The sequence below is a fragment of the Oenanthe melanoleuca genome, chromosome 7 (assembly GCF_029582105.1).
Source record: "Oenanthe melanoleuca isolate GR-GAL-2019-014 chromosome 7, OMel1.0, whole genome shotgun sequence".
Taxonomy (NCBI): domain Eukaryota; kingdom Metazoa; phylum Chordata; class Aves; order Passeriformes; family Muscicapidae; genus Oenanthe; species Oenanthe melanoleuca.
The window spans coordinates 10,928,620-10,955,124 of record NC_079341.1 but is presented as its reverse complement, the minus strand read 5'-3'; the positions used below and the strand labels follow the sequence as shown (position 1 = coordinate 10,955,124).

General features: G+C 38.8%; 1 protein-coding gene across 10 annotated transcripts in view; it reads right to left on the bottom strand.

Moving 5' to 3' along the window:
- Nucleotides 1–3,498: 3,498 nt before the first annotated feature.
- The window catches only part of SPATS2L (spermatogenesis associated serine rich 2 like), a 78,114-nt gene continuing 55,107 nt past the window's right edge, over nucleotides 3,499–26,505 (bottom strand). For all 10 annotated transcript variants that reach the window (XM_056496932.1, XM_056496934.1, XM_056496926.1 and 7 more), the window contains 7 exons: nucleotides 26,262–26,462; nucleotides 25,724–25,859; nucleotides 13,686–13,744; nucleotides 10,202–10,311; nucleotides 9,630–9,732; nucleotides 6,682–6,899; nucleotides 3,499–4,844 (listed from right to left, as the gene is read on the bottom strand). In XM_056496932.1, the coding sequence (XP_056352907.1) occupies nucleotides 4,449–4,844; nucleotides 6,682–6,899; nucleotides 9,630–9,732; nucleotides 10,202–10,311; nucleotides 13,686–13,744; nucleotides 25,724–25,859; nucleotides 26,262–26,462 (1,223 nt within the window). In that variant the 3' untranslated portion in view covers nucleotides 3,499–4,448. The remainder of the gene's footprint in view (nucleotides 4,845–6,681; nucleotides 6,900–9,629; nucleotides 9,733–10,201; nucleotides 10,312–13,685; nucleotides 13,745–25,723; nucleotides 25,860–26,261; nucleotides 26,463–26,505) is intronic.

Genomic DNA, 26,505 nt, shown 5'->3' with positions numbered 1-26,505 from the left:
TCCCCTGTGCAGGCTGGAGGAGACATTCTTGTAGCAGGGCAAATGTTGAGTAATGATACTGAAACAAAGAGCTGCTGTATGTTTCTATCAGCAGAAGAAAGGCAAGTTTGGATCATTGATTTTCAAGAGCCCTTTTAGTTGTTTAAGTCAGTGAACAAAACCTGGCTTTGTTTTGTACCCTTGCTTAGAGCTGGGTACTGGGGTTTTTTTGCTGTTTTTATGACTACTTTTGCTTCTCCAGCATAGTAAATACAGCTGTCTCTGCACACTGAGAACACTGCCAAAAAACAAGTTCTTAAAATTCCTGAGACTATTAGAATTACAGAAGGGTTTTTTAAATGTTTTATTTGCTAGATCATTTAAAGCTGTCACATTTTCAGGCTTTTCTCTCAATCATAAGGACTTGAAACATAATTTGCACAAGTAAAAAACCCCCAAATTTTAATGTATTAACGTATTTTTAACATGACATTTAGCCATGAAGAGTAGTCACTATAAAGGTGTAGAGCACTATAATTTTCTGCTATTGGTGTGTATATGGAAGACCAGCTGACCTTTATTTAAGATAGTATTTTTTTTAAAAAAACAAACCTGAAGATCAACAATCCCAAGGCTCTTCCTATCTTAACAAAAAGTTTCACTGAACAAAGGACAAAGCAGAAGTGATGGAAAGATACTAACATAATGCTCTCTAGGATTCTTTGAACATGCAATTCCTTGAGACTAAATTTGTGAAATTTTTCACAATAATCTGACTAAAAAAGTTTTTAATACTTATCTTCTGTGTGAGTTCTACTTCACTATTTATTCAACAGCTGAGCACTTTGCCATGCACCTTAAAATCTTTTTATAAGGCTTTCTACAGTTGATTTCTTTCAACTTCTGAATTAAAAAGCTTCTTTAAATACAGAATCAGAGAATGTAACTTAGGTGAGAAAAGATACACAAGAAAAAGCCTTGAAATTATTCCTACAGGACTTTATGAGTTTGTACTACCTCATAGTAGTACTACTACCTTAAGTGTTTACTTAATTATTTTGGTAGCACAGTATTTTTCAAGTAACATTTGTGTCATTTGCATTACAGCAGCATTAATGAGCCTTCTCTTTGTCCTGGACATACTGGCTTGTGGTTAAAAAAATACAAATCAACCCCCCTGAATTTCATTAGATGCAAAGAGAAAGTGGCTGTGGTGAAAAAGGTAAAAAATGGACTTGATTTTATTTACTTATTTTTAGCTGGATGGGGTGTAAACACGGCCTTTTAACTTATCTAAGTAGGCACTTCCAGCATGTTTTTTTATCATAGAATCTTGTTCATTTTCTGTTAACTGCTCAGAGTGATATTGACCTGTTTGATATTAGATGGATAGCATTAACCTTCATGAACTAGATGCACTGTCAAATGGTGGGACAATGGTTTACTTTGAATCTTTGCAAAATTATAAATCATGTTCAAAATCCAACATGTTTAGCAAGTTATTCCAATTCCAGAATCACTGGGTTTTCTTTAAATGAGACATTTTCAAGCACATTAAGTGTTGGGGTTTTTATCTTTTTTCCCAAATGTGGTTAACTAATATAATTTTTCCAAAGAGCTTGACTACAGTAAGTTACCTTTGCTTTTAGTTTTCCAGCTGTTTATGTGGATCTTTATTTTGCTGGGTTCTTCCTTCACTCTTATTGAATTTCTTACTTTACTCTCTCTGAATTTAATCTTACACAAATGATAAACAGATTCAACCTGCTTTAAAATACTGCCCCTTTAAGATGTGTTTCCAGCTCTGGAAGAGCATGAAGTGCAGTGGGAATTCCATGTTTGTGTTTGAGTGAGGCCAAACAGCTGCATTTACTTTACTAATTGAGGGTACTTCTAGACTGGCCTGGAAGGGAAGCCTTGCCCTGCCATAAATTCCCTCACTGCCCATCTACAAGTGCCTTAAAAGGAGAATTGCATGTAGTTGTCTCTGTAATGAGAAGATAAAAGCAGAGCTCTGTTGAAGATGGGCCCAGGAGCATTTGGCTACTTCTAACTCCCATGAACAGTGAAACACTCCTAGAAACTGGCAGATATATTCCAAGCATACAGACACATATGAAATGAAAGATGAAGAGTCTGATACAGTTTCAGAGCACAGCCACATAATGTGGTTAAAATGTGCATTGGAATAACCTTCCCAAACTGGTACAGATAGTAAACAAAACTTGGTGTGCTAAAACAGCAGCATTCTCACAACCAGTCTTCTCCTCAGCCTAACCAAACCCATGCCCAGCTCTTTAACAAAGATGTCTCTGCATCACCAGAGAAAGGAGAAATGCTATCTCTCACCTCTTAGTCCTGGATCTGTCACATACTGAGCCTCTAGTACATCAAAGCTTGACTGGGTACTGAAAAGCACAGGGTAGTGCTGTTGTGCTGAGTTATGACTTAAGTTACAGATTTTATTTATTTATCTGCAGAAGATCGCTTGTCAGAAACTTACTTTATGGAATAAAGTAGCTTTCAATAATGCAATAATCAAGTGTAGAAGCTGTAAGGAAGGAATACATGTCATTACAGGTAAGTTCGATTTTCCTTTTTTTTAAGAAGAATTACAAGAAGAGACATTTCACAACTCACATATGGATAATATAAGAAATTAATGTGTAATATCTGCATGGAATTTGTAATTAAATATCTTAGAGTGAGGTTACAGTGAAACTGTAAGGCAGAAGATAAATTTTGAAAAGCTACCTATCTGATGGATATACACAACAGAGATTCTGGAATTTCAGTCCAATCTACTTCAAAACATTCAGCTTAAAAGTGTGATAATTAACTAGGATAAGGGCAATGCTTGCAATGCTAAGAAAGACAGTGTCTACCTACACATTTATTTTTCTTTCACCACTCTTCCAGATGACGATGAGTTACTTGCCTTCAAATCAAGTTTTACCAATGTTCACATGTGGGACACTGCATAAGTATATAAAGAAAAATACAAATTAGGGAATGCACCTCGCTCTTCCCTTGCAGAATATTTTTCAAGGGCTCCAGAGGAACAGTAATCCAGTCAGTATTAAGGAAATGTGCAGTCAAGCAAAGAGAAATTAGGCAGAGGAAATTGGTAAAAAGCAATAGTGAGAAATCACCTAGGTGTAAATGTTTAAAGCTACTCCAGCGTCCTCCTGCTCTTCCTGACCTCGACAGAGGTCAATCTTACTGACCTTTACACCTTTCTGATTTTGACACGGAGGCCAACAGGTCACTTCACACCAGCTCTGGATTCTGACACCTTATTATGTTAAACAGTAACTTTGTTGTAAAAAATGTTCAGCATGGAGGTGGCTCTCATGGCAAGGTTGTTTTGTGCGCTGTGGCATTAGAATCAAGCTAGAAGAAAAAGCCTAGTCCAGTCCAAACTCAGCTGAAAGCCTCCCACCGATACCAGTTCCACTACACAAATACAATTTGAGTAAGAGCACAAGGTTAGGCACTGCAAAGCAGCAAACACCAGAGTATTTTAGAAAGAAGATTTTAATTATTTGGAAGAAACAGGTTTTCTGAAGTACAGACTCAGAACATAAAGACTAAGTAATTTATTAGTCATAGCTCTTATTATGGACAGATGGTTCCTACAGCAAAAATATAGAAAAATAATTTGAATTCAAGTCTAGAAGACCTGCAACTTTTCATATGCAAAAAATAAATCCAACTAGTCATAGAAAAGTGGCTGATAAGGATGGAGAACAGGACTGTGCATCTGAATAGCCATTACTATATACATTCCAAACTTAAATGAGCATATTTAATCAGCCTCATAAAAATAGTTTGTCCATGAAAAATACCAATATGTAATACATTTAATACAATTTATACTTGAATTTAAAGATCTCAGATTATGGAATAATAAGCTAAAATCAAACGAACTGCTTTTTCAACTCTTCTCATATAGAACAATACTCTCTGTGTATACAGTGTGCATGCATGTACGTGTATACACGCACAGAAAGAAAGAGGTGTATAGAGATTTGCTGAAAAATTCTACAAGATTATTTGATTTCATCGCAGACCACAGCATACAGACTTCCTGGGATCCTTCTAACACAGGCTGTTCTATGAAATTATAATGTTGACTGGTATAACCACATATCTACAACAGGTTTTTGCTATTATGAATTTAATTATCAATTTATCTTTCCAATCTAGATTTTGTTTTTCTAAGAAGTAAATGCTGCTTTGGTAAGATTCCGTACAGTCATGACAAAATAAATGTGAACATATTGGGAAAAGCCTTGAAAGTATGATTTAATTTTGATAATTAGTAAGTAATAAAGATACCAACAAGTTTTAAGCAGCAAAAGATTTAAAAGACTACGTTCTGACTTACTTTCTTCACCAACAAGCTTTTCGAGCAACAAACTAAAATGAAGAGATTGAATTTCTCTGCCTGCCATCACTGTGACATTTTAAGCAACCAAAGTCACAGCTGGCACTGAAAGAACAGTGGCATCAGCAGAGACCTCCATCCTTGCAGGACATAAATTGCACTGTGACACCCTGCTGACGCTGCCTTGGAAAGCCCTGTGCTCTGTGGTGTCTGGTGTGTGATGCTTCCGCCGGGACTTCTCTGAATGCGTCGCATTCTCTGTGGTCCTTGCAGCTGTAGACTGCTCTTGATTTTTCATAGCCCCTTTATTTTTAGATCGAAAGCTGTTATGCTGCTGTCTTCTGTGCTCAGACCTGGAACCACTCTTTGTATTTTGATCTGCCTCATTACTGGCACCTTGTGACTTATGAGATCCATTGAGCCGCATGTTTTGGTGCTGTGGGTTGAATCTTCGTCTCTGGTTAGAAGGCCCATTCTACCCAGAAAGAAATTGGATAACTGTTAGGTTGTCTGAACCCTTCCAACAGGCCAAGAAACACAGCAGTCAAAATTAACAGTGGTACTGTTAGGAGGGAATAGGAGAGGGAAAACACTAAGATTGTTACCAGAGTCTCTTTATAATAACTATAACCAGAACTATGAGTACCATACTACATCTGAGTAGCCTGGAGATACAGATGGCAGGTTCATTACTGATGTCAAATAAAAATCTGCCATGATTCAAGAGAATACAGAAAAGGGGATGAAATTCTAGACATCTCAACAGCAGTTGCTGAGGAAAGTGATCTGCAGGTTCTGGTCAACAGAAGTTAAATGTGAATCAGCAGTGCCCTGGCAGCCAGGAGGGCCAAGTGTGTCCTGCAGGGGAGGAATGTCCTGCTCTGTTCTGCACTGGGGCAGCCTCACCTCAAGTGCTGGGGGCAGTTCTGGGTGCCACAGTATAAGAAAAACATTAAACTATGAGATTGTGTCCAAAGGAAGGCCATGAAGATAGTGAAGGACCATGAGGAGAATCCATGAGAGGAGTGGCTGAGGTCACTTTGGTCTGCTCAGTCTGGAGGAGACTGAGGAGGAACCCTCACTGCAGTCACAACTTCCTTGTGAGGGGAAGAGGAGGGGCAGGCACTGATCTCTCCTCTGTGGTGACCAGTGACAGGACCAGAGGGAATGGACTGAAGCTGAGTCAGGGGAGGTTTAGGTTGGGTATCAGAGAGAAGTTCTTTACCCAGAGGGTGGATGGGCACTGGAACAGGCTCCCCAGGACAGTGGTCACAGCACCAACCCTCACAGACCTCAAGATGTGTTTGAATAATACTCTCAGGCACACGGTGAGATTTTTAGGGGGTCTTGTGCAGGGCCAGGAGTGGGACTCAGGATACTCTGTGATTCTCTGAGCAGCTAAGAAGTACTGAAGAACTTAATACTGATTTTTTCCAAAATCATGAATATTGCTTTCTTAGTAAAGTGTTTTTCAAGTACTACAGCATGACTGGAGGAAGAACAGAAAGTCATATGTAAATGAAAGTCAAGTGAAGAATCCTCATTGTGGAAGACATGTCCATCGTGGCATTTTGCTCAGAGGATGCTTTGATTCTTAGTGGAAAGTGGCTGAATTACTCTTATTTGCAAGCCTGACAGGACAGATGATTCCATACATGCACTGCCATTATGCACTATCTTACATTTCCCATCAGGCATCTAAAAGAGTCTAAAAATCCCTACTGGGAGAAAATTCAGAACAATTTTAGTGGCAGTTTTACCTAAGAACAATAGTACAGGGACATTCTAAGGTGCTATTACAACAAAACATAACTCACAAATGTCCCATACATATATATAATATTATGCTATTAATATAGCACAATACTATAACCTGTACTATACAGCTTCTGAAATAATAATAATAATAATAATGATAAGCTTTTAAACCTGGCAGGATTCTACTTTCGAAGTGTATCTAATAATTCTGCTTCAACAGCACATCAGTTGACTATTTATCAAGGACTAAATGTTTCTCCTCTGTAACAGTTACCTATAATGGAGGGGTTTTCTTTTTCACTTTATTACTGCTACTAGACACTTCTGAACAGACAGCTATATTACTAATATGGTTTTACTGGTATTTCTACTTTTATGTTCACACTGACTTGAAAATGAATCTGGAAAATATATGCTTACTATTGTCAAAAACTACTAACTAAATATAGACCACAAACGACTTTTTGATTTTGTATTAACAACTTTCAATGCTATATATTTTTCTGAAAGTTCTGAAGTAATTTAGTTTAGTTCACGACTGACTGACATATTACCTGCTTATTTGTGGGGACTCCTTGAGAAGAAGATTCTGTAGGATTGGAAGGATAACTTTGTACTTTACTGCTGGCTGTTTTATTATCAGAGTTCTTGGCATTACTAGAGGACTTTCGGTTGTGTGTATTTTGCTTGCCAGTTGTTGCATGTGAGGTCATTGAAGACAGCACTAAACTACATGGTGTTCTTGAGGAATAGTTGTTCTTTGGGTGAGAAACTGTAAAAAAAAAAAAAAGGGATTATGTGTTAACAGTTAAATGATCAACATTTAAAGAGAAGACTATTCTTACCCTGCTTATAGTTTATTTTGAAAGCATTGTTTCAGTCACTTTAAATAATGAAGGAAGCTAACTATTGAAGTAACTTGGTTGGAGTCAGGCAAGTGTGTTCTTGCCTCACTGCAAGCACTTCTGGAGATAAAAGAGCCAGTGTGGTGGCACTGGATTACAATTGGAAGGAGCTGGCGGAAGGCCAGGCTTTTGGCATCCAAGATAACTTGCTCCTATCTAAAGGAAATGGGTAAAAAAGGTTCTTCTGTATCATGGGTATCTATAAAAACTGGAACTGAATGCAGGAATCCACTTCATGCAGATCTCAGCAGTCTGCACCACCAGGAACACTAGTGCCCATCTCCATATATTCCTACTCTCCACTTCTCAGTATTTTGAGATCACCTAATTTACCTAAGCACTGTCGTATTTGGATATGAAATGCACCCAAAGAATCCTTGATTCCTCTCTGCATTTCTTCAAGCTGCCTTTGTGAAATGGCCCCCAAGTAGTCTTGAAGAGGATTCTGAAGCTAATGAAGTCCTTGATCTTTATTTACTCTCCTGATTTTTCTGATTATGAAATTTGTCTTTTTCCTTCTGATACAGATGACAAATTTGAGGCTTACCCCAGAGAAACACCTGTTGTTTTTATCTAAGAGGTGCTTCTATTTTTTCACTGCTATAACAGAGAAAGAAGATGAGCTTAGTTACCTTTTGGTAACTAAGCACCATCTCTTAGGTTTTCTGAGGATCTTATCCACTTAGACCAAAATCTGCTACTTCTCCCACTAGGTGTCCTCTTCAGAAAAACAATGCAATAATCTGCACAGTGAACTGAATTTTCTCTCCTAAGTTCAGTGAGGCCAACCATCCCTGAATTCTATTAACTCTCTCTCATCTAAAACAGACTGCTGCATATGGAAGGCCATATAAAAACCCAGATGCTTTTCATAAAAATGTGTTTTTAACAAAGAAGATGTACAGGGAAAGGATACTGGGTGTTCTAATATATGTCAATCCAATTATTTTTGTTTCTTCCAGTCCTTCATTTTGAGTATATATGCTGTCTATGATCTCCTCATGCTAGAACATTCCTTCCTTTGCACAAACTCTGTGGGTTTGGTTATTGCTTTTGCTAAAGCCCTTAGGAGTGGCTGTTCTTAGCTAATATGCCTCTTGTATAATCTCTTGTTTGAGGGGTATTTGCAACTCCTAGCAGAGTGGGCATCATTAAGAGATGATGCTAAGACAAATATCTTTTGCACTGAAAAGCTCTTGTCAAAGACACCAATCATCACAAGTTTCTCATCGAAGGTCACTGAGGGCAGGTATGAGCCAAGTTCTTTAGACAGTGCACTATCAGTTATTTCTAGGATGACACTGCTCCCCTGCTAACAGCTGCTCTTTTGACTTCACTGACCTGATTTAAACAGGCCTGCATCAAACTGTGCTTATGTAATGCTTTACTGAAATGAGGTATAAATAATTAACTTGCAGAATTAACTGCAGCTGGAAGTTATTCAGGAAAGTAGTTCAGTGAGTTTTAAAAAATAGTCTATGGTTATATCAATTGCAGCTGTAGTATTATTAGTCAAGATAATCTTTATGGAATTTTCAATCTCTAATGCTTCAGGGTATTAGATAGGGTCTATGAGGTGACTGCAAACAATTAGATGCATTACTGGGAAGTTTATGTCTTCCTCTGAAACATCCTGGGTTGGTTTCATTGAGAGCCAGGATATGGGATTAGATGGATCTTCAAAGTGTTCTGCAAAACTATGATCTAATGAGTTAATGAGTTAAACTGCTTATACCTTCAAGCACAAGTTCTTTAGCTGTGCAGTCAGAAGCTTGTATTGGCAGACTGTGTAGTACTTTCTCTGTTTTCTCTTTTTAGGAACTACTTGAAAACATTTATTATTTTCCTTCCTCCAAGATGCACTTGTTCAGGTTTCTCCTGAATGGACTACCATAGGACAAGGTAACAAACATACTGGGCATTTACTTTGTTTTAGGGGAAGAAAAAGCATGACAGAGATGAGAAATAGGCTCCAACAGGGACATGATACTTGAAGCAAAAAATGTGAACCTGAATTTCCAAGCAGAAGGGCAGATTACTTAGAAACAGGAGCCTGGAGAAAAAGAGGCTGAGGGGAGACCTTACTGCTCTCTACAAGTACGTAAAAGAAGGCTGTAGCAAGGTGGGATCAGTCTTTTCCAGCCTTAGTGAATCTATGCTTTGGGACTCTAGATGAAAACCCCAATGAATACTGTTACAAAGCTGGGGAGTTCTTAGCAGGAGAGATCTGAATTGGTCTCATTACATTATGCTCACACACAGAAGCTTGCAATTTACTATTTATTTATAAATTGTTGAATTTGTGTATTCCCAAGAGCTGGGATCCTGTTTAGGTTGAAAACTCCAACTGATCTGGAAATCTCTGACAAGGATGGTGCTGTGCACCTGCAGATGGAGTGTGCAGCCCAGGTACAGTGAGTCTAACCTGTTGTAAACTGCAAAGTTGACTTGTGTGTGTCCAGCAGTCCTGCTGCATCCAGAGACACAACTCAACTGGGCTTGCTGCACTCACACACTGGCAGCACACGTGCTGTCAGCTCTGCTGAACAGGTATGATTACCCTGAGAAACTCAGTGAGAGGGATCATCAGCACTTACTTTCTCCACAGAGCTGAATCTGGGTCTTCAGCTGCTCTGTATCACAGGAAAATCGGGCAGACCTGCCCAGCTCTTCATCGTATTTCCGTTCACTCACAAAGTGCTGCAAAAATAGACATGTTAACAGTGATTTACATTCTGAGCAAGACTGTATGGGTGGGAAAAGAACCAATCAATACTTAAGTTCACTTTAAGGCTCCACAAATTCTTGACCCTGCCCTATTCACAAGACCTCTGTGCAGAACAAGTGTTTTCCCATCATCACCAGATTTTGTCTCACAGCCCAGTGATGGGTGGATCACTCACACACTTGGGAAGTAGGTCATTTCAGCAGAGAATGTATATTTGATCACTGAACCTGAAGCTATCAGGTTTACTTGCTGAATCTTCTCTGGTAGCATCTATCTGCTCAGAGGTGCTACAATGCTTTGAGAAGCTACACTTTCCCTATGGAAAGCTATTTAGCCCTTGGCCCACAGCAGTAATGAACAGCCTGGGCATGTTAATGTGACAACTCTTCCTTGACATTTCTGCAAATGGCTAAAATACTCAAGCAGAAGTGAATGCCTGACCTTAATTTCAGCCCTGAGTTCAGAGAGTTGTGCTTCAGCCATCTGACTGGCTAGGTCTGCCAGTCTCTTCAGCTCCTCTGCTTTCTTCTGCCGAGCAGTCAGGATTTCCACTGCCAAATACCAATAGTCAGTCATTAATGCTTGGAAGGTAAATTGCTCTGTAATCACTAGTCTTTGGGCATTAACACAGTACATTCCCATGTGAGACAAACACATGGACCACTGACTTCCAATATAGTATTTGCACAGATTAAGTCGATCCCCACGTTTCACTGAACTGCCTGATTTTGAGAAAGATCTGAAAATGGGATATCAAACTTAAATCAACATTCAGACAAACAGCGGCAAAGACATATTTTGAGCTTTCCAGTGCTTTATTTTGAAGCACAAAAACAGGAAGCCTTCCAGAGACGTGGAAAGAAGCATTACATTGAGTCACCAGCCTGTTTCTGAAGACATGCTGTATTTGATTTATATAGGGGAATTTCACTTCCTCTGAAAAAAACCTGTTCATATACAGTTTATGTTACTGCAATTTTGCTTTCACATATGGAATACACACATTTGCCATTTCAAACCAGCACTGAAGGCCAACAATCTTTATGAAAAAAATACTAAACATTTATTACTGCCTGTCTTGTATATTCTGTGTAAGAAGGGGTGAGTAATTATATACTTATAGGGAAAGAGTAATCATAAACCATGAAGCAATGGTCTACTTGTACACAAGATAATATGACATTACAATTTTGGTGGAAATATATGCAAACTATTACCTAAATGGTGACTCAGTGTAAAACAACTGATTAACTGGCTGATGGGATCAGTACTTATGGCAGAGAAGAAACAACATTTAAATGTAAAATAGTAACAATCACAGTCTTTTGTCTTGAACTTACACATACAGTCAGGAGGAGTGGTTCTTTATGTAAACTATCCTAAGGACACAGACTCCACCATAGCCATAGAGATTTTGGCTTCTTTGCCTTCTTTCTGCCACAAATTTCCACAGCACACCTGACAAATCATATGACCAGCCTACACTTTTAATGCTATTTTTAAAGGCAAGAATTAATGATATTTCACAGACAGTTTGTTTCACAACCCATTATCATATAGTTAATCAGATAATAATTTCCTTTGAAATAGTCAATAAATAGTTTGGGCTGGAAGGGACCTTTAAAGGTCTCTAGTTCAAATCCCTGCAATGAGCAGGGACATCTTCAATAGATGGGGTTGCTCAGAGCCTGAACTTGAATGCTTCCAGGGATGAGGATCTCCCATCCTCTGGGAAACCTGTTCCAATGTTTCAGTACACTGTTCAGCACTCATGTTTGAGTACAACATGATCCAGCAGGCACAGGGAGACAGAGCTGCACCTGTACAGCTCTGTGGGGGCAAACAGTGTGACTGCAGAGGAGTGTGTGTCACACAGCAGGGAAGGAAGGCAGAGGATGGCTGCAGTTCCTTTAGCCCTGCTGGTAAATCTGTGCCTACATTATTACTTATGCTAAGAACAGCTGCTATCTCCCCAACTGATCTTTTCTATTTCATTTTTTTTGTAGAATATGGTCTAGAAGAGTGAGGAAATTTTATCACATTAAACGAACAGTCTGCCAGGTGCTTACCTTGTCCAATAGTTCCTCTTTACTGCTTATTCTAGGTAATGCTAATATTGTTCCTCCCCAAGATAATATCCTCTTTGCTGAAGCGACTGCCCACACCATATGACCTCATCTCATACAGGCATTTATTTCCATGAGATGCCAGCCAAATACCTATGTTTTAAAAAAACCCTGAAATTATCATATCTGGAATTTTTTCTAGTGTTGACAGTAAGAATAAGATCACCCACTGTAAAACAGTCCTTGAGTGCAGCAAAGAGATATGAAAATAAATAATATTCTAAATCTTGGTTAGCATGTTACAGTCCTGTAACAACTTTCTGCCTAAGTTTCTGAAGGCACTTTACAGCCTACATAAGCCTGGAGAGAAAGCAGAAAGCACACTGCTGCAGATAGGTACTGGGCCATCCAGTGTCAAGCATGGAGTTGGCAGGAGAACAGGGAAACAGAACATTACATGTGCAAATGTAGCACTTTGCATGCTGGTAGGTAGGAATTAGGTTTACTTTCTACAAAAAATCCTATAACTGGGTAAGATTAATGAAGGGGCACTATAATACCATCAGCCCTGGACAGTTGATTTCCAAAATGTGGTTTTGTTTGTGCAGTTAGGGCTTAAACCTGTGTCTGTTGATCAGTGGGAATTCTACCATTGTTTTTCCTGGGAATGAGTGCATGCTGTGTAGCTGATTATAGCTACCTGGTATCTGCAGGTAAACAAAACCTGCTGATATATATCCCTCCGCAAGTCCTTCCCAGAATAACACAAAGCTTCAAATTCACATCTCTTTCATGTTATTCCTAGAAAATTAGCAAATAAAACTCAAAACACAAACTTTGCAAATCTTTGCTGTTGTAACTTCGTACCTTCTAGTTTCTACACATATACAACTGCAAGAGACTTGGACAGCAACAGAGAACTTAAAGCATCTTTTTCAACAGAAATTCAATTAGTATACTTTTGTAAACTATGTGAATTCTAAATGCAGGTGAAGCATTGAAGAATGTAAAATATATTTGTGATCCTGCTTGAAAGGACCTTACATTCATAAATCAATAAAAGGACTGTATGCATTCACAGCAAGGACATTTTCATCTGCCAGGAAAAGTATCATTCTAACCATGCTTTATTTACTCTTCAATTTCTTGCTTAGCATTCTCTACTGAAACACATCCCACTGTATTTCCTGGGGATAAATACCAACACTGTATCTTGGATGGAGTGTAAGACAGATACTGTGGTATCCTAATACAAGGCTCATCTTGCTTTTCCCCACCCCAAAACAGAATATATATACATGAAAATGCAAAAACCAGAGACAACATGAAAGCCTGGAATCATATCAACTCCCACAGATTATTAAGAAAACCAACTGCAGTAAGCATCTGTTTTTTGATTTTTAAAATTGTTCTAGTTCATAAGCTTGATCTCCATCCCTTAAAGCTATGCAAGGCAACAGACTAACCTACTCCCCTATTCCAGTATTCTAACTTATGTAGGTAATATAAGCAAACAAACAGTGAATTGACAAACGGAAACAAAGTAATTGAATAACCATAGAAATGAGGGTAAAAAAGAACAGAGTAGTCAGAAAGCTGTGATAGGTAAGCAGAAAGAGTAAATAATTTAAATCTAACTCCATATCACTGCTTGGTTTACTGTAATTTCATAATACTGAAATTTTGATGCACAACCCTCATAGAGACTGGCACATCAAAGCTGCATATGGCTATAAATATAGAGTGAAAGATGATGGAATGATGCAAACCAAATTTATGGATAGTGTAATTTTCTGCCAAATAAAACAACTGTTTCAACAGTATTCCAAAATTCCCCTGTGTATTTTTTTTTTACTTACTGGCTTCTTCTTTAACTTTATCAATTTCTGCCATTAATGACACTTCTTTGTCTACGATGCTACAAAAGGAAAAAAAAGAAAGAAAAAAATCATGATTTAATTCATGCTAGAACTCCATCAAAATCAAAAGCTCTAGCTACACACAGACTTCAGACATTAATAATGGGCAGTTCTGAAATGAATAATACTTAAAAAATGGAAGCTGAAGAAATACCTAGGGAAGCCAGCTACAAAAAATTAGTGATAATGAGTGTGTGCTGCTTTACACAAACATCTCACTGGCCCTCCGACGTATCTGCACAGATGTGGAAATCAGTATGATTCAGCACAGCAATCCTCAAATGACTAAACAGTCTGGTTCTTAATTATGCCAGATACACCACTGCTGCTACCCAGATTAATACAGCTTAAGTCTTGGCACAAAACTAAGAATGAAATAAAATTAAAGATGTGTGGAATGAGTTCCTTTTCTTCCTTAGAGATATTTTTGCAAATTATGTCAGGGTAAACAAGAAAATGGTTTGTGATGTAAATAAACATTAAAGTATTTCCATAAGCAGAAGTCAACTTCCTTGCCACCTATTGCCACCAGGACTGGGAAGGAGTTGTTCCACTTTTACCTGGCCTTCCTAAAGGAATTGTGTGTCTCTCATTTTACAAATGCCTGGTGTGCAATTCCTGACTGTGCTTATAAGCTTATAAAACCAGATGGGTCTGCTGAGAGCAGACAGGACATGTGGTAAATTGGTCACATTATGAAAGCAGTGACAGTGTCCAGTGGAGTAGCATCTCTGTGGAATGCTCTCCAGGGAACAGTGCTCTGGTGGGCCATCCTGTTCTCCCCTCACTAGATTATTCCTAATGTTAAATTCACATTTAATAAACACCACCAATGTTAATGTTTGTGTTTGCATAAGTGAGTGAACTCAAGCATCTGCGGGGAAAATTGCAAAAAGTAGGTCAAACACCAGGAGTACATCTAGTCACACATTCAAGGGAAGAGTGGAGCTCTCAACCCTGTAAGTAAAATCAACCTTAAACATTAGCTTTTGTACCCAGTGAAGACATTGAGTTACATGTGAACAGGCTTCTACTGAAGGAAGACATTACAGAAAACTTAAACCCAAAACATTTGCCTAGAACATCCTTAGCAAGAAAGGGAAGATCCTCCAGAGTTCAGTGGACAGTAAAGAGAGACAGAAGACTTAAAAGAGAGAAGGTCCTTAACTGAAATAGGGAAAGATTGGTGTGCAGGCAGTGTGGATCACATTGCAAAAACACAGCTAACAACCAAACATTTACCAGCTACAACATGTTCAAGTGCCATTCATCCTTCCTTGAAATCTTCCAACCAACCTCACACAGGTTTGCAACAGCAACTCTGCAGTCTTCTGTCCTTGAGTTTTCCCAGTCTACCATGCCCCCTGAACAGGAGACCTTTACACTGCCTCCCAGTATCCAACAAGAGGGACAGAAGCAGGTTGGCTGATGGCAAAGGTTTCAGCAAGACAACACAATTGCAGTGTAACAGATTTTTTTGTTTCATACATAGAAACACGACTAAAATTACTGTTTCAGCCTGCCAGATCAATTTAGTGTGACCTACACAGCAGAGGAAATAAAACAGCAGGGTTTTTTTATGGTAGAGCAAATCAGTTAAGAGGCAGGCTCTGATAATGGAAGGACACGCTTATTCCAGTTGGCACTCAGTATTCTCCAGGCATAAGCATTAAGCTTGAATGCCAAATAAGCAGGTAATGATTCCAGCTTGCTAATCTAAATAGTCATAGCTTCTCTGAATAAATCTATTTTCAATTAGCTTTTGTAACTACATGGTTTAATAAACTTCCTTGACTTTCGCAACAGGTGGCTGAAACGAGTCTTGTAAGTTCTTACCTATTTCTATCCTCCACAAAGAGAATCTAGTTATCTTTACTACTCTCAAAAGAACTGCAGATTTTTGCTTTTTCCATCTGTTTTATCAAAGTGTCTCCCTAGTGCACTACACAGGTTATACAAACAAAAATTTTTGTCTGGAAAACATATTCAAGCAACAAGGTCACAACAGCAGAACTTGTCAGAGGAATGTTTTAGTGCAGCTCATTCCAGGATTGTCCTCCCTGCACTCTAACAACAGATGCTTAGTAAACTGGTGGCACCTAACACTTTATTTTCATGCCAAATAAAACCACTTCTAATACCAAAATGAAAACAAGGCCAATAGCAGTCCTATATTTATCATATTTTATAGTCAAATCTTATATGTTAATAGACAGTTCTCCACTCCTAATGTTTCGTTTTGGTCTCTGACAAACATTTCAGGAAAGTATTTGGATGTCATGGCAGTAGAGGAGAGGACTGATGATTTAAAGAACAACCACCTGAGTACTTCCCTTCTAGCTATAAACTAACACTGGAAAAAGAATAACACAAGAGAAAACCTGTTTGGTGCCTCTGTCCATGTAAGAAACTAAGTTTCTTTAACAGCCAGATCTTGAAAAGGTTTTCCTTCCCTGAAGACAATACAGCTGTACTAATTTATATCAGCAGAGGATATGCACTCTCTCTTTCTTGACTAAAGGAAAGGAACACACTAATTTTCATCTGGAAGTATACAACCACATTTCTCAGCTTGGAAAGCATAAACTGCCATGTGTTATATACGGGAAAAGTTAACATTCCTTTAGAAATGTCCTAGGCCAACCAGCACCAGCAAATGCAAAACACAGCTACACTGCTTCCAACAAGAACTTATCGAAATTACAAACAAATGAAAATAATGGACAGAAAACTGGGAAAAAACCCCCCTGGCCTGGGGAAAGAAAAAGACAGATGACAAGTACAAAGAGAAAACTTAATGCTAACATATAGAAGGAGAAACGACAGGAACAGTGTGGAAAAATCAATGGATTAAATCTTGTTTCTCATTCCTGCTAGTATCCCACTGTTTCCACACCGACAGTCAAACTGAACAGCTCCTTAACTTAAGAGTTCAACCATTTTTAATGTATTTGCTGGAAAAATGCCCTACTCAGCCTTAATACAGTGATTGTGATTAGAACACAGCAAAAGCGTTACTGAGGACTGCTCGAAGCCCAGTGCAGCAATACCTCCCAGGAAGACATTTTCTTTTAATGCTTCTTAGTGTCCATTTGTCACTAAAATGTTGTATCAAGCTGGTACAGTCCAGTGCACAGCCTGCAGCCATCGGTGTGTGTGGAGAACTGGATACTGAGTGCTACAGGAACTTTCTGCACACTCAGGTACGACCAGATTGGAGCTATAGCAGAGCAAAGAAGAGAGTGCATTTCAGATCTAAAGACACCTAAGGGAAAACATTCTGCTAATTCCTTCCTCTCCAGTTATGTTGTTTCTCTTGGGTTTTCTATAGACGTTTGGAACCGGGTTTAAAATCATTAACATACTACTTTAGCTGATGTTCTCAAGAGTTCATTATCTTGTCAATTTTTTCTTATTACTCTGAGCACTAAAAATCTGAAAGGCATGGCTGAAGCCATGCCTTTTCCTTACCTTGAATATCAATATCAATGACTGAATATACTCTCCCATACTATTTGAGACTCTGGTGACAAACAACTAACTCAGAACCACTTCCTTCTTTGAATGTACCTGAATTCATGCCTTAATCATCAGTTCATAGGTTCCCCTGCTTCAGTAGACCAAACACTGGGACTCAATTCTTCCCTTCACCGATCAGACTCAAGACAGATCTGAATCAAGTGAGCTGTACCTCTATGACTGATGAAACAGAAAAAAATAGAGTAACATTACTATCTCTTTCCTTTCTGTCTCCCTTCACCACACCTGTCTCCTGAAAGGATTGATTCTTCCTTTTCTTACCCTTCATGTTTTCAGGATCAGGACCTGGGTAGCAAACCTGAGCTATCAGCACCATATCACTGTTCACCTCAGGTGAGTATCTGCAGTTTGGAGCACAGTATTTAGCACGGTTTGAGATGAATATCCAGGTGCAATTTTGAAGTGGGGCTCAGGAAGGAGACAATTTGTTCAGAGGACATGGCAAAGCAGAGGTTTAACACAGAGGGCAGGCAAATGAGACACAGCCAGTGCTCATGCTGTAGAGATATGAGATGCAGCAGGAGAGACAGCAGCTCTCTAGGAATCATTTTGCTGAAGTGATTTTGAAGGCAAAAACATAAGTGCCTTATTCCTGGGCAAATGAACAGTACTCATGCCTTGGCCCTACAGAGACTGGCAGGATTCACACTAGCACACAATGGAAAAAAGAGCTGCAAATGCCAAACTACAATGAGCTGCTGGCACAGCAGTGATAGGGGCAAATTATGCTGACAGCTGCCTCATTTCACAGTTTCATACTCAGAACAAATTCTGAATTTGTTCTGACATTAGTGGAAACAAATTAATCTTCCTCTAGTTTACAACACAAAATCTAGTATTTGCACAGTGCTAAAGAAACGATATTTTCAGTCAGTTGCAATACCTCCAAATCCCACTAATATAATTAAAATTATTAGTGCCTCCTGAGAAAAGCTGTTTCAGATTGCCAGGCTGGCTGATTTATAGCTTTACTGATAAGAATCACAAGGTTTCCAGATGACCAGAATTTTCTCTTTCCTTCTGCCTCTTCCAGGCATTATGACAAACCTATAGTGTGTCTGAAGAGATGGGGAAATAAAAAGACCAAGCTGACATGGAGGCAAACATGCTGACACAGCTCACAAAGGCAAGTCTCGGCTGCATGGCATAGAGGTTACTGTTAAACATAATTCAAATGAATCCTTTCACAACTGTTAAACCTCTCAAAATGTCAATTTTCTCCTTGGGATATTTAATAAGCTTTACTCTCCCCTGAACCAGCTTTATGCACGGTTTGCGAATGACTGTTGTTCTGGACACTGAGGAAGACAGTGTCAGCTGTGGCATCCTGAATAACTGCAGCAGGGCTCTTCATCTAGAAGGAGGAAGAATATTTTTTCCTGGGCATCCTCTGGGGGCTGGTTCAGCTGGAGAGCTGCTGAACACTGAGGCACAATTTGAACTCTTTTTTCATGAGGATGGGAGTTAGAGGAGTGAGACACTGTTGGAGTCTGACAGTTTAGGCATCAACAAAAATATAACATACTCCAGTGATGTTGTTCTGTCAACACTTTGGAACAGACCCGAGTAACTCCCTGAAGCTGTACTGATTGACAAGCTGCTGACAAGCCCAAGCAAGTTTGAGGGATGTTAGTTACTGTCTCTGCTGCATTTGAGCTGAGGTTACATGCAAATTCAGGAGATGGTCCTGATAAGCTCTACATCAGTCTTTAAGTATTACACTTTTTTTTCTTGCATGTATTTTCCTTCCAGCATGAACATGACCCACAGGCAGTGTGAAAAGACAACTGATAAGAATCTCTAATCCAGTTGCATACTTCACAAAAGAATCCTGCACATCAATCCAAAAACTAGAACTGTCCCTGTCAAGCTTTTGGCACAAAAAACTAGAATGATGTGATGAGAATGCAAATATAAAGCTCAATCACCTATACTAGGTGACTACAAGTGTTACAGGATTACTGACTAGCCATGCTATTTCGCAGTTGAAGAAATGATACTTCCAAGTTTTCTTTATATTAATAGGAAATATATATATATTATAGAAAATACCTTGTAGGAAAAGATGGTACGTGACATATTTTTCAATGATCCAGTAGATTATATTCTTCCAGTATTAGTTCAATATTATTTTAATGTTCACAATGCTGGAAGGTTATCTGATCACTGTATTAGCATATGCACAATGTTTACATAGCAAACCAGATTACATGAATTTTCATTCTGATCACTAGTACAGCTTGACAATAAGAAGAAAAACAAAAGATGGCATAGATTAATTTCACTGAAATCCTTCCCTCTGCAGAGCACAATCTAGTAGAACTGAAAATGCCAAAAGGCTTTTAGTTATTAAAGTTCATTTTGTGTAATTTTTTATCTACCTTCACTAACATTGTTCTCCTTAGCAGCCAGCCAGCATAGTGTGATCTGGTAAATGCACCATAATTAAAAGTCTATTTACAATTTTCTTTTAAGCTCTCTTTACAAACAATTAGAAATTTATTGCTTCATCACAAAAACCTCCTTAAGCTAAAAACTGACATAGAAAATCTTTTCCTGAAATAACATTTCTACATTTTAGTTTTTTAAAAATGAAGGCATTGTCTCACAATTTTCCAGTTTCAACAATGGTGAGTATGAGTTGCACCATGGCTTGTTAGCATCCTGCACATTTTTACACAAACTCAAAGTATTTCTTCCCTATTTGAATTTCAGTTCTGATCTGATTTCTGAGGTATTTGAATACCTTATTGGTTTTATATATTTTAGCCTAAACACACTCCAGCAAGAAGAAGACAGTTGTTGAGCTCCTGCTACAGAAAAAAGGTAACTTTCCTAAAAGCACATTGGGAAGTGGCCTCAAAGACAGGTCTGGCTTTCTGGTGTAATATCAGCTGAAATTTTTCAAAATAATTATTCTCTTTTCATGTTTAGTAAGCTAGATTTCTCATTAGTCTGACAACAATGAGATCAGAAAGGAGATACTCACTTTTCATCCACAATGACACACACAAAATCAAGAGTCTACCTGCATGGCCTCAAAACCTGTGTGCTCGGTGTTTTACTGAGAATGACAAACACACCTATGAATGACTGGGAGGGAAGAGGGGAGACACAGAACCATAAAATACAGACAACAGCTAGGAAATGTAATCCACCTTTGAATCTCACCTCTTTAATCTAGCTTCACCAACTTGTTAAAAGAATACTGTGATGAAGTAATTGTAGAAGACAAAGGAGTCAGAAAGGGGACGTATCTCATTGAAACTCCCCCCAGTTCCATGAACTCTGTCTATTCTCTCCACTAATGCACAGCAAGGGTGATCCCAGCCTGCTGGAGGTCCTGAGAAGAGTGCCAGCACAAGCCCCTCTCCAGGCAGGTATCCAGCCTGGGGCCAGAGCTGTTGGATCAGATTCTCCCAGACTGCCCAGGCAGCAGGGCCAGGGCCCAGGGGCCTTGGTGAAAGCACTGATCTTTGAAGGCACCTGAAAACCCAGCATGGCCAAAGAAACCTGGATGCAAGGAGATTATTTTTATCTTCTCTGTGCTGACAAGGTTAAGGACTGGATCGTGTGACTGATGGGCAAACAAACATCACAACAAACTGCAGGAGGATTTGAAAACCCGGACTTTAGAAGCATAAGGACTACCAAAGGTCGGCTGTTGGACAGACAGAAGCCTCAAAAGAACTGCCTGGAAATGGAGAGAAAAGCAGCACAGAACTCTGTTCAGTGTAAAGCAATGCTAGTCCTGGCCATTCCAGCCATCTGCCCATCTCCAAACCAGCACAAACAGGCAGCTCTCATCTGGTACCACAGATTCTGGGCTACAGGTGACAGAAAACCATCTTTACAATTTGTCAAGTAGGGATCCCAGGAAGGGGCAACTGTGTTCTCACTGTTCTGCAACTGTGAGCACTGGCACCACTGCTCACTACCCCACAGAGTCAGTGCAGACACAACTATGTAAGTACAGACATAATTCTGTTATTTTAGATTACTTCTTCCCCCATTCAACCACTCCTCTGGTTTAATTTAAAAAACAATACAAAATCTGCTTAATTTTCCCCAAACATATAGCACATGTTTTCTAACTGTTACCCTGAATCTATTTTATTATATTTTTAAATGGTCAGTATTGCCAAATAGCATTGCATCAGAATAATTTTTAAATCTAGCCTATGGTAAAGCTTTCAGCTGCTTTTTCTTCACTCCAAAAATTCAGTTGTGTTGGTTTTCAAGCCCTTTACACAGCTCTGGACATACCAACATGTTAGAAAAGACTAGAGAAGCTTGTCTTTATGTGCTTCAGTTCTGCATGCAGGGTAATTAAACCTGGTTCTTATTGCTTTCTACAGACTATTTGTGGCTGGCAGCAGACCATATGGGCAAGTAGCAGATGTTTCCTTTTAGTTTTCCATATGACTGTATGAATGCCCAATATGTGAAAATTATTTTCTGGCAAGAGGTGCTACGGGGAACTGTGTCTCCTTTTGTGCTCGACACATTTCACTCAGATTTCCTGGGGCTCTCCTTTTATCCCCAGGATGATTATTCAGTCTCTTGGTGGAAAAGAAGGGAGAACACAGTTTATGCCTGTAGGTTTTAAGCTTGGCAACAAGTATCTCAAGTGCACTCCAGTGAGAGGAGTTTTAGGTTTTTTAGCCTTCCCCTGCAACTTAAGGACTATTTGGTAACCTTCTTTTCTATGCTCTACACTACTTTGGGATATGGCTGCACTGACATATTTTATATTGAAGTAGTAAGGGAAGCACCTTATGTTCTCACTCACACAAAAGTATTCCTGAAAATCATACACCAAAGCTGAATGCAATGAGGAGAATTACTGGATCAAGGAGTACTATCAAGATTTTTTCCCCTTAGGAACACTGCCCTTCAGTTTGCTTTGCTGAGTGCTCTCATAACCTTGGGAAAGCAATGTCACAGGCCAGCAAGAGCAGGAGTGACCAGAGTGCTGGATCACAGCAGGAGCACAATCCACACGAGACTGCTAAAGACTTCTTGTGGGGCAAAGTGCCCTGCCTGGTCCAGCCCATTGCTTGTAAAATGCTATAGTGTCTTCTGGCATGAAAAGAACTGAATAAATGCAAGCTGTTATCACTTCTTCTGAGCACACAGAGAATTACTCCAGTTAGCAGAAACTTTAGTGAGGCTCTTTCAGGAAGAGGAAGTGAGCCCAATGCAATGTTTTTAAACAAATATCTTTCTGGGATTGTTATTTGCCCCATTTTACTACAAAGTCAAAACTACGGTAAGCATTGCATTTTCCCCCAAGCTTTTACAGAGGTTCACGGCACATCTGCTCCCTAGCACTATTTTTCAGATTGTGGGAGGGTATCCACTATTTTGCCAGGTAGGTGACATCTTAAATAGCAGAATAGCACATCTTCAGAAGTAAGTTTCAAGCTGTGAAATACTGAGCCAGAGAGAAACATGGATCTTCACTGGCAGCTATCACTCAAAGTTTCTGCTGCTAAAAGAAGTTCTTGTGAATGTTTCTGTTTTCAGGACATCTTAGGCCACATGTGCTATTAATTTAACTCCATAATAATGGTTTCATTTACTCTCTGGAAATAGGAGGAAGATACATGATATTATCTTTGCAATCTTCATTCTTTCTGTCATTGGTAAAACAATGGAAAGATTTTAAAAACCAAAACAGATCATCACAAAATTGAAAATACTACTGACTCTTGCAATGCAGTTTTCATTCTGACCTTGATAGCAAAAAAGGACACAGTAGTGGTCTTATATCCTATTATCAAAGGAAGAAAAATAAACTCAAAAGAGACAAATTCGCGTGTGTTTCAGCATTCAGCTGCAATGCAAGATAAAAGCTGACTTCATTTAGCTTCATTAAAACCCCTTAGGTGGTGACAGCTGTGTGTAACAGGAAGGGGTTACAGTACTGAGCTCATTTCAGTATTCCTGGCAGTTCTGAACACAGCACTTGGTGGCTGTTGTACCTGCTGTCCATCCCAACCAGCCTACACTCCAGCAGGAACTGGGAGAAGAGCTTGGAAAAAGCTTTGGAATCACAATGGACACCTGACATCATGTCCTTGCTTTGGTCACTCCATAGTATTTTGGGAGCAACAGTTCAGCTGAATTCCTTAATTTTCCCATGACAGACAAGTTGACTGTGTCACAGTGAAACTCCATGCCAAAGGAGGGTAATAAATATACTCACTTAAAACCTTATCCTCCTGCTAGCACTGGGGATGTTTTGTTCAATTCTGGAGTAAGAAAACTCCCATGCAAGTAACACACACTAAATGGTGCAGCTCAGGAATACAATGGGATCCTTGTATGAGGTCTAAAGCTGTACATATCACTGCTTCAGGTGATTTCCACCCAAATCCAGTAAATCTACAGCAGCTGTCAGGGACTTTTTAGAAACAAGATATTAAAACAGCTGTGCCCATCTTTCTCAAAGTTTAGGCCAGAAGATCATATGAAACATCACAAAACTCTCTTTAATTTTAGCAAAGAAGGTGTTAAGTCAGGCAGTTTACTAGTTAAACAAAAAATCCCCTTCATTCATTTGCAGAAAAACCTAAATGTTACACGTATGAGCTGCCAAAAGCAACATAGCCAGCACTGAGATTTCCATAAACATCTTCTGACATTGTACTGTCCTCGTTGCAATGTTATGCTGAGACACAAATATTCAGCCCACAGATCTGTTACATTCTAGAGCTTCCAGCAGACTCCACTTCAATAATTTTTAGGCACTGAAGCTGGTAGGAGGCAAAATGAAATGAAGCCTATTGAAAAGTTTTCCAGCCTATTTTCATCATTTTAAGTACTTGCATTTACAAACTCTTTTGGGGTATTTTAGTATTAGGCAATAGACTTCACTGTTTTTCAAACTAAAATATGAATACAAGAAAAATGAAGAATTTCAGTTCTGAACTTATTACCTCCCTGCACTTTTAGATCACGACAGAATTCTAAGTCTGTTCCATGACCAGAGTGACAATTGCTTAAAGACTGAATTGCCTGTGATTGCCTGCAGCCAAGGTGAGACATAAGGTATTTTTAACACTGCTGCCAAAAATAAAAAAGTGAGTGAACTACATAGCAACTATAGATTCAGCTATTCAACAGTTTTCTGTGAGAAAAGGTCCCCTCTGAGAACTAACAAAAAAAGATGCAAGGAGTTGATGAACTCTGCTCAATTTTTCTATCCCAATCTTATTACTGCATTTAAGTTCCTAAGCAAAAATCACTGTAATGACTCCTGAACAATCCTGACATTATCGAATTTAGTACGAGTGATCACAGCTCATATTCAATGGAGAGGCAGAAACACAGCTCTCCCTGCTATATAGGAAAGTACACTGGGGGCTCAGTGAATCAGAATATTCCCCAAAATCAGCTCAGCAGCACTTGGATTTTCTGCCCATACAGAAGTAGAGTGCCAATGGCCCTAAAGTTACTTTAGATGAATCTTTGAAGACAATGAATACAACACTGAAGTCCAAAGTTAACAAAATCCTGCCAATACTACTGCTCTTTCATAAGACACACTCATAAAACTACTGACAAATATTGTGATTTAATTAAGGGGAAAAGGTTTTTCACTCTTCTTTGATTTGTAACCAAGTATTGTACATTTTAACATGATTTCTTCTATTTACTTCAACACTGTCTAATGCATAGGTTTCATATGACATCTATGCTTAACCAAGGCCAAGTGAAACTCAAAGCAGAAAATACTTTTCTATAAGAATATACCAACTATGCAACTTGCTACTACAGCAATTATTTCTGCTGTAAGTTTTGAAAGGGCGCAGGTATACATGCTGAACATCAGCAGTAATCAAAATTACAATGGAAAAAATAGATTAAAGACATAAAAAAATGAGGAAAAAGAATGAACTATGGATGCAAATTGGAAATTAAATGATGGATGGGAAACTTAGAAGGAACTATGAGGAAAAGTTAAGAGAACAATGGTAGGATAAGAAGCAAAGATGATGGGAGATGAAGAGACAGTAAAGGACTGTCTGCCAATGGACATAAGATCAAAGATTCAGTATAGAAAGAAGAGCTTTAAAGAAGGTAAAAGAGACTTCAGAAAATCCCACACAAGATATTTAGAACAGCTTTCATTTGCTCATATATGTTGCCGCTGAATCTGATTCAAAAGAATTAGGTCAAGATGGATAATTTAGAAGTAAAAAAAACCCGAGTTTTTTTCAAAGAACTTCATGTATGTATACAATACATGCATATATTACTTCCTGGCTGGTGAGGAGTGTCATTACTGAATGGCACCATGGTTTTTTCTTTAATGAAACTAAACGCCGCAAACAAAGAGGGTGTAAGTGACCCCTCCTCACTAATGCCAGTGGCTTAATTAGTCCCTTTTCTAAGTGGAGCTGATGGATCTCTGCAGCTAATTTACCTACCAGCTGTGTAATTCTGCAAAAGCAGCTTTGATCTTCTTCACTGAATTATCCACTTCCTCTTTGATCATCACACGGTATCTGGTTAGAGAAACAGTGCAACGCTGCAAGTCTTTTACTGACTTTTCAATGTTTGGCCCTAAAATAGAAAACAAAAATTGCACGGTAGTCAGAAAGTTGGTTTTAGTTTTCCTGAATGAGGCACCAGGAATAGTTCAACATATTTGCCCAGATTAGAATGAAGTGGTTATTCAACTGAAGTCCATAAATCCAACTTTTTCACAGTCCCTCCCTAGTGCTCTTCAGTTTCTAAAAATGTTTGCTAAAATGCATCCCCCAAATCAAATAAATATTAGAAAGGCATTATTAGTTCAAATTATTCAGTTTAATATGTTCATAGACCATAAACTGTTTTATTAATTTTGTTATAATTCTTGTACTTTCCAACACATCACTTCCTAACTTATGTGAATTCAGAGTTTTTTTCCTAGAGGCCTCAGCTGTTTTTTGACCTCACAACAACAACAGAGACCAAATTTACCTCTTTTTTTGACTGAATCATCTGTCTTTGTTTCAAGTTGGGTTGACGCATTGGGTGATTTAACTGAGGAAGATTTTGACTTTGGCCTGCCTAGGTTACATTGGAGTTGAACTGATGACTGAAGAGGCTCATGCTGTTCTACTCCATTCACAGTCTTTGGGTTTAATTCCACCGATACTCTCTGGCGCTCTCGTTCTCTGTCTGCAAGAAAGCATTAAGGAAGAAAACAGGGAGCTGTAAGATT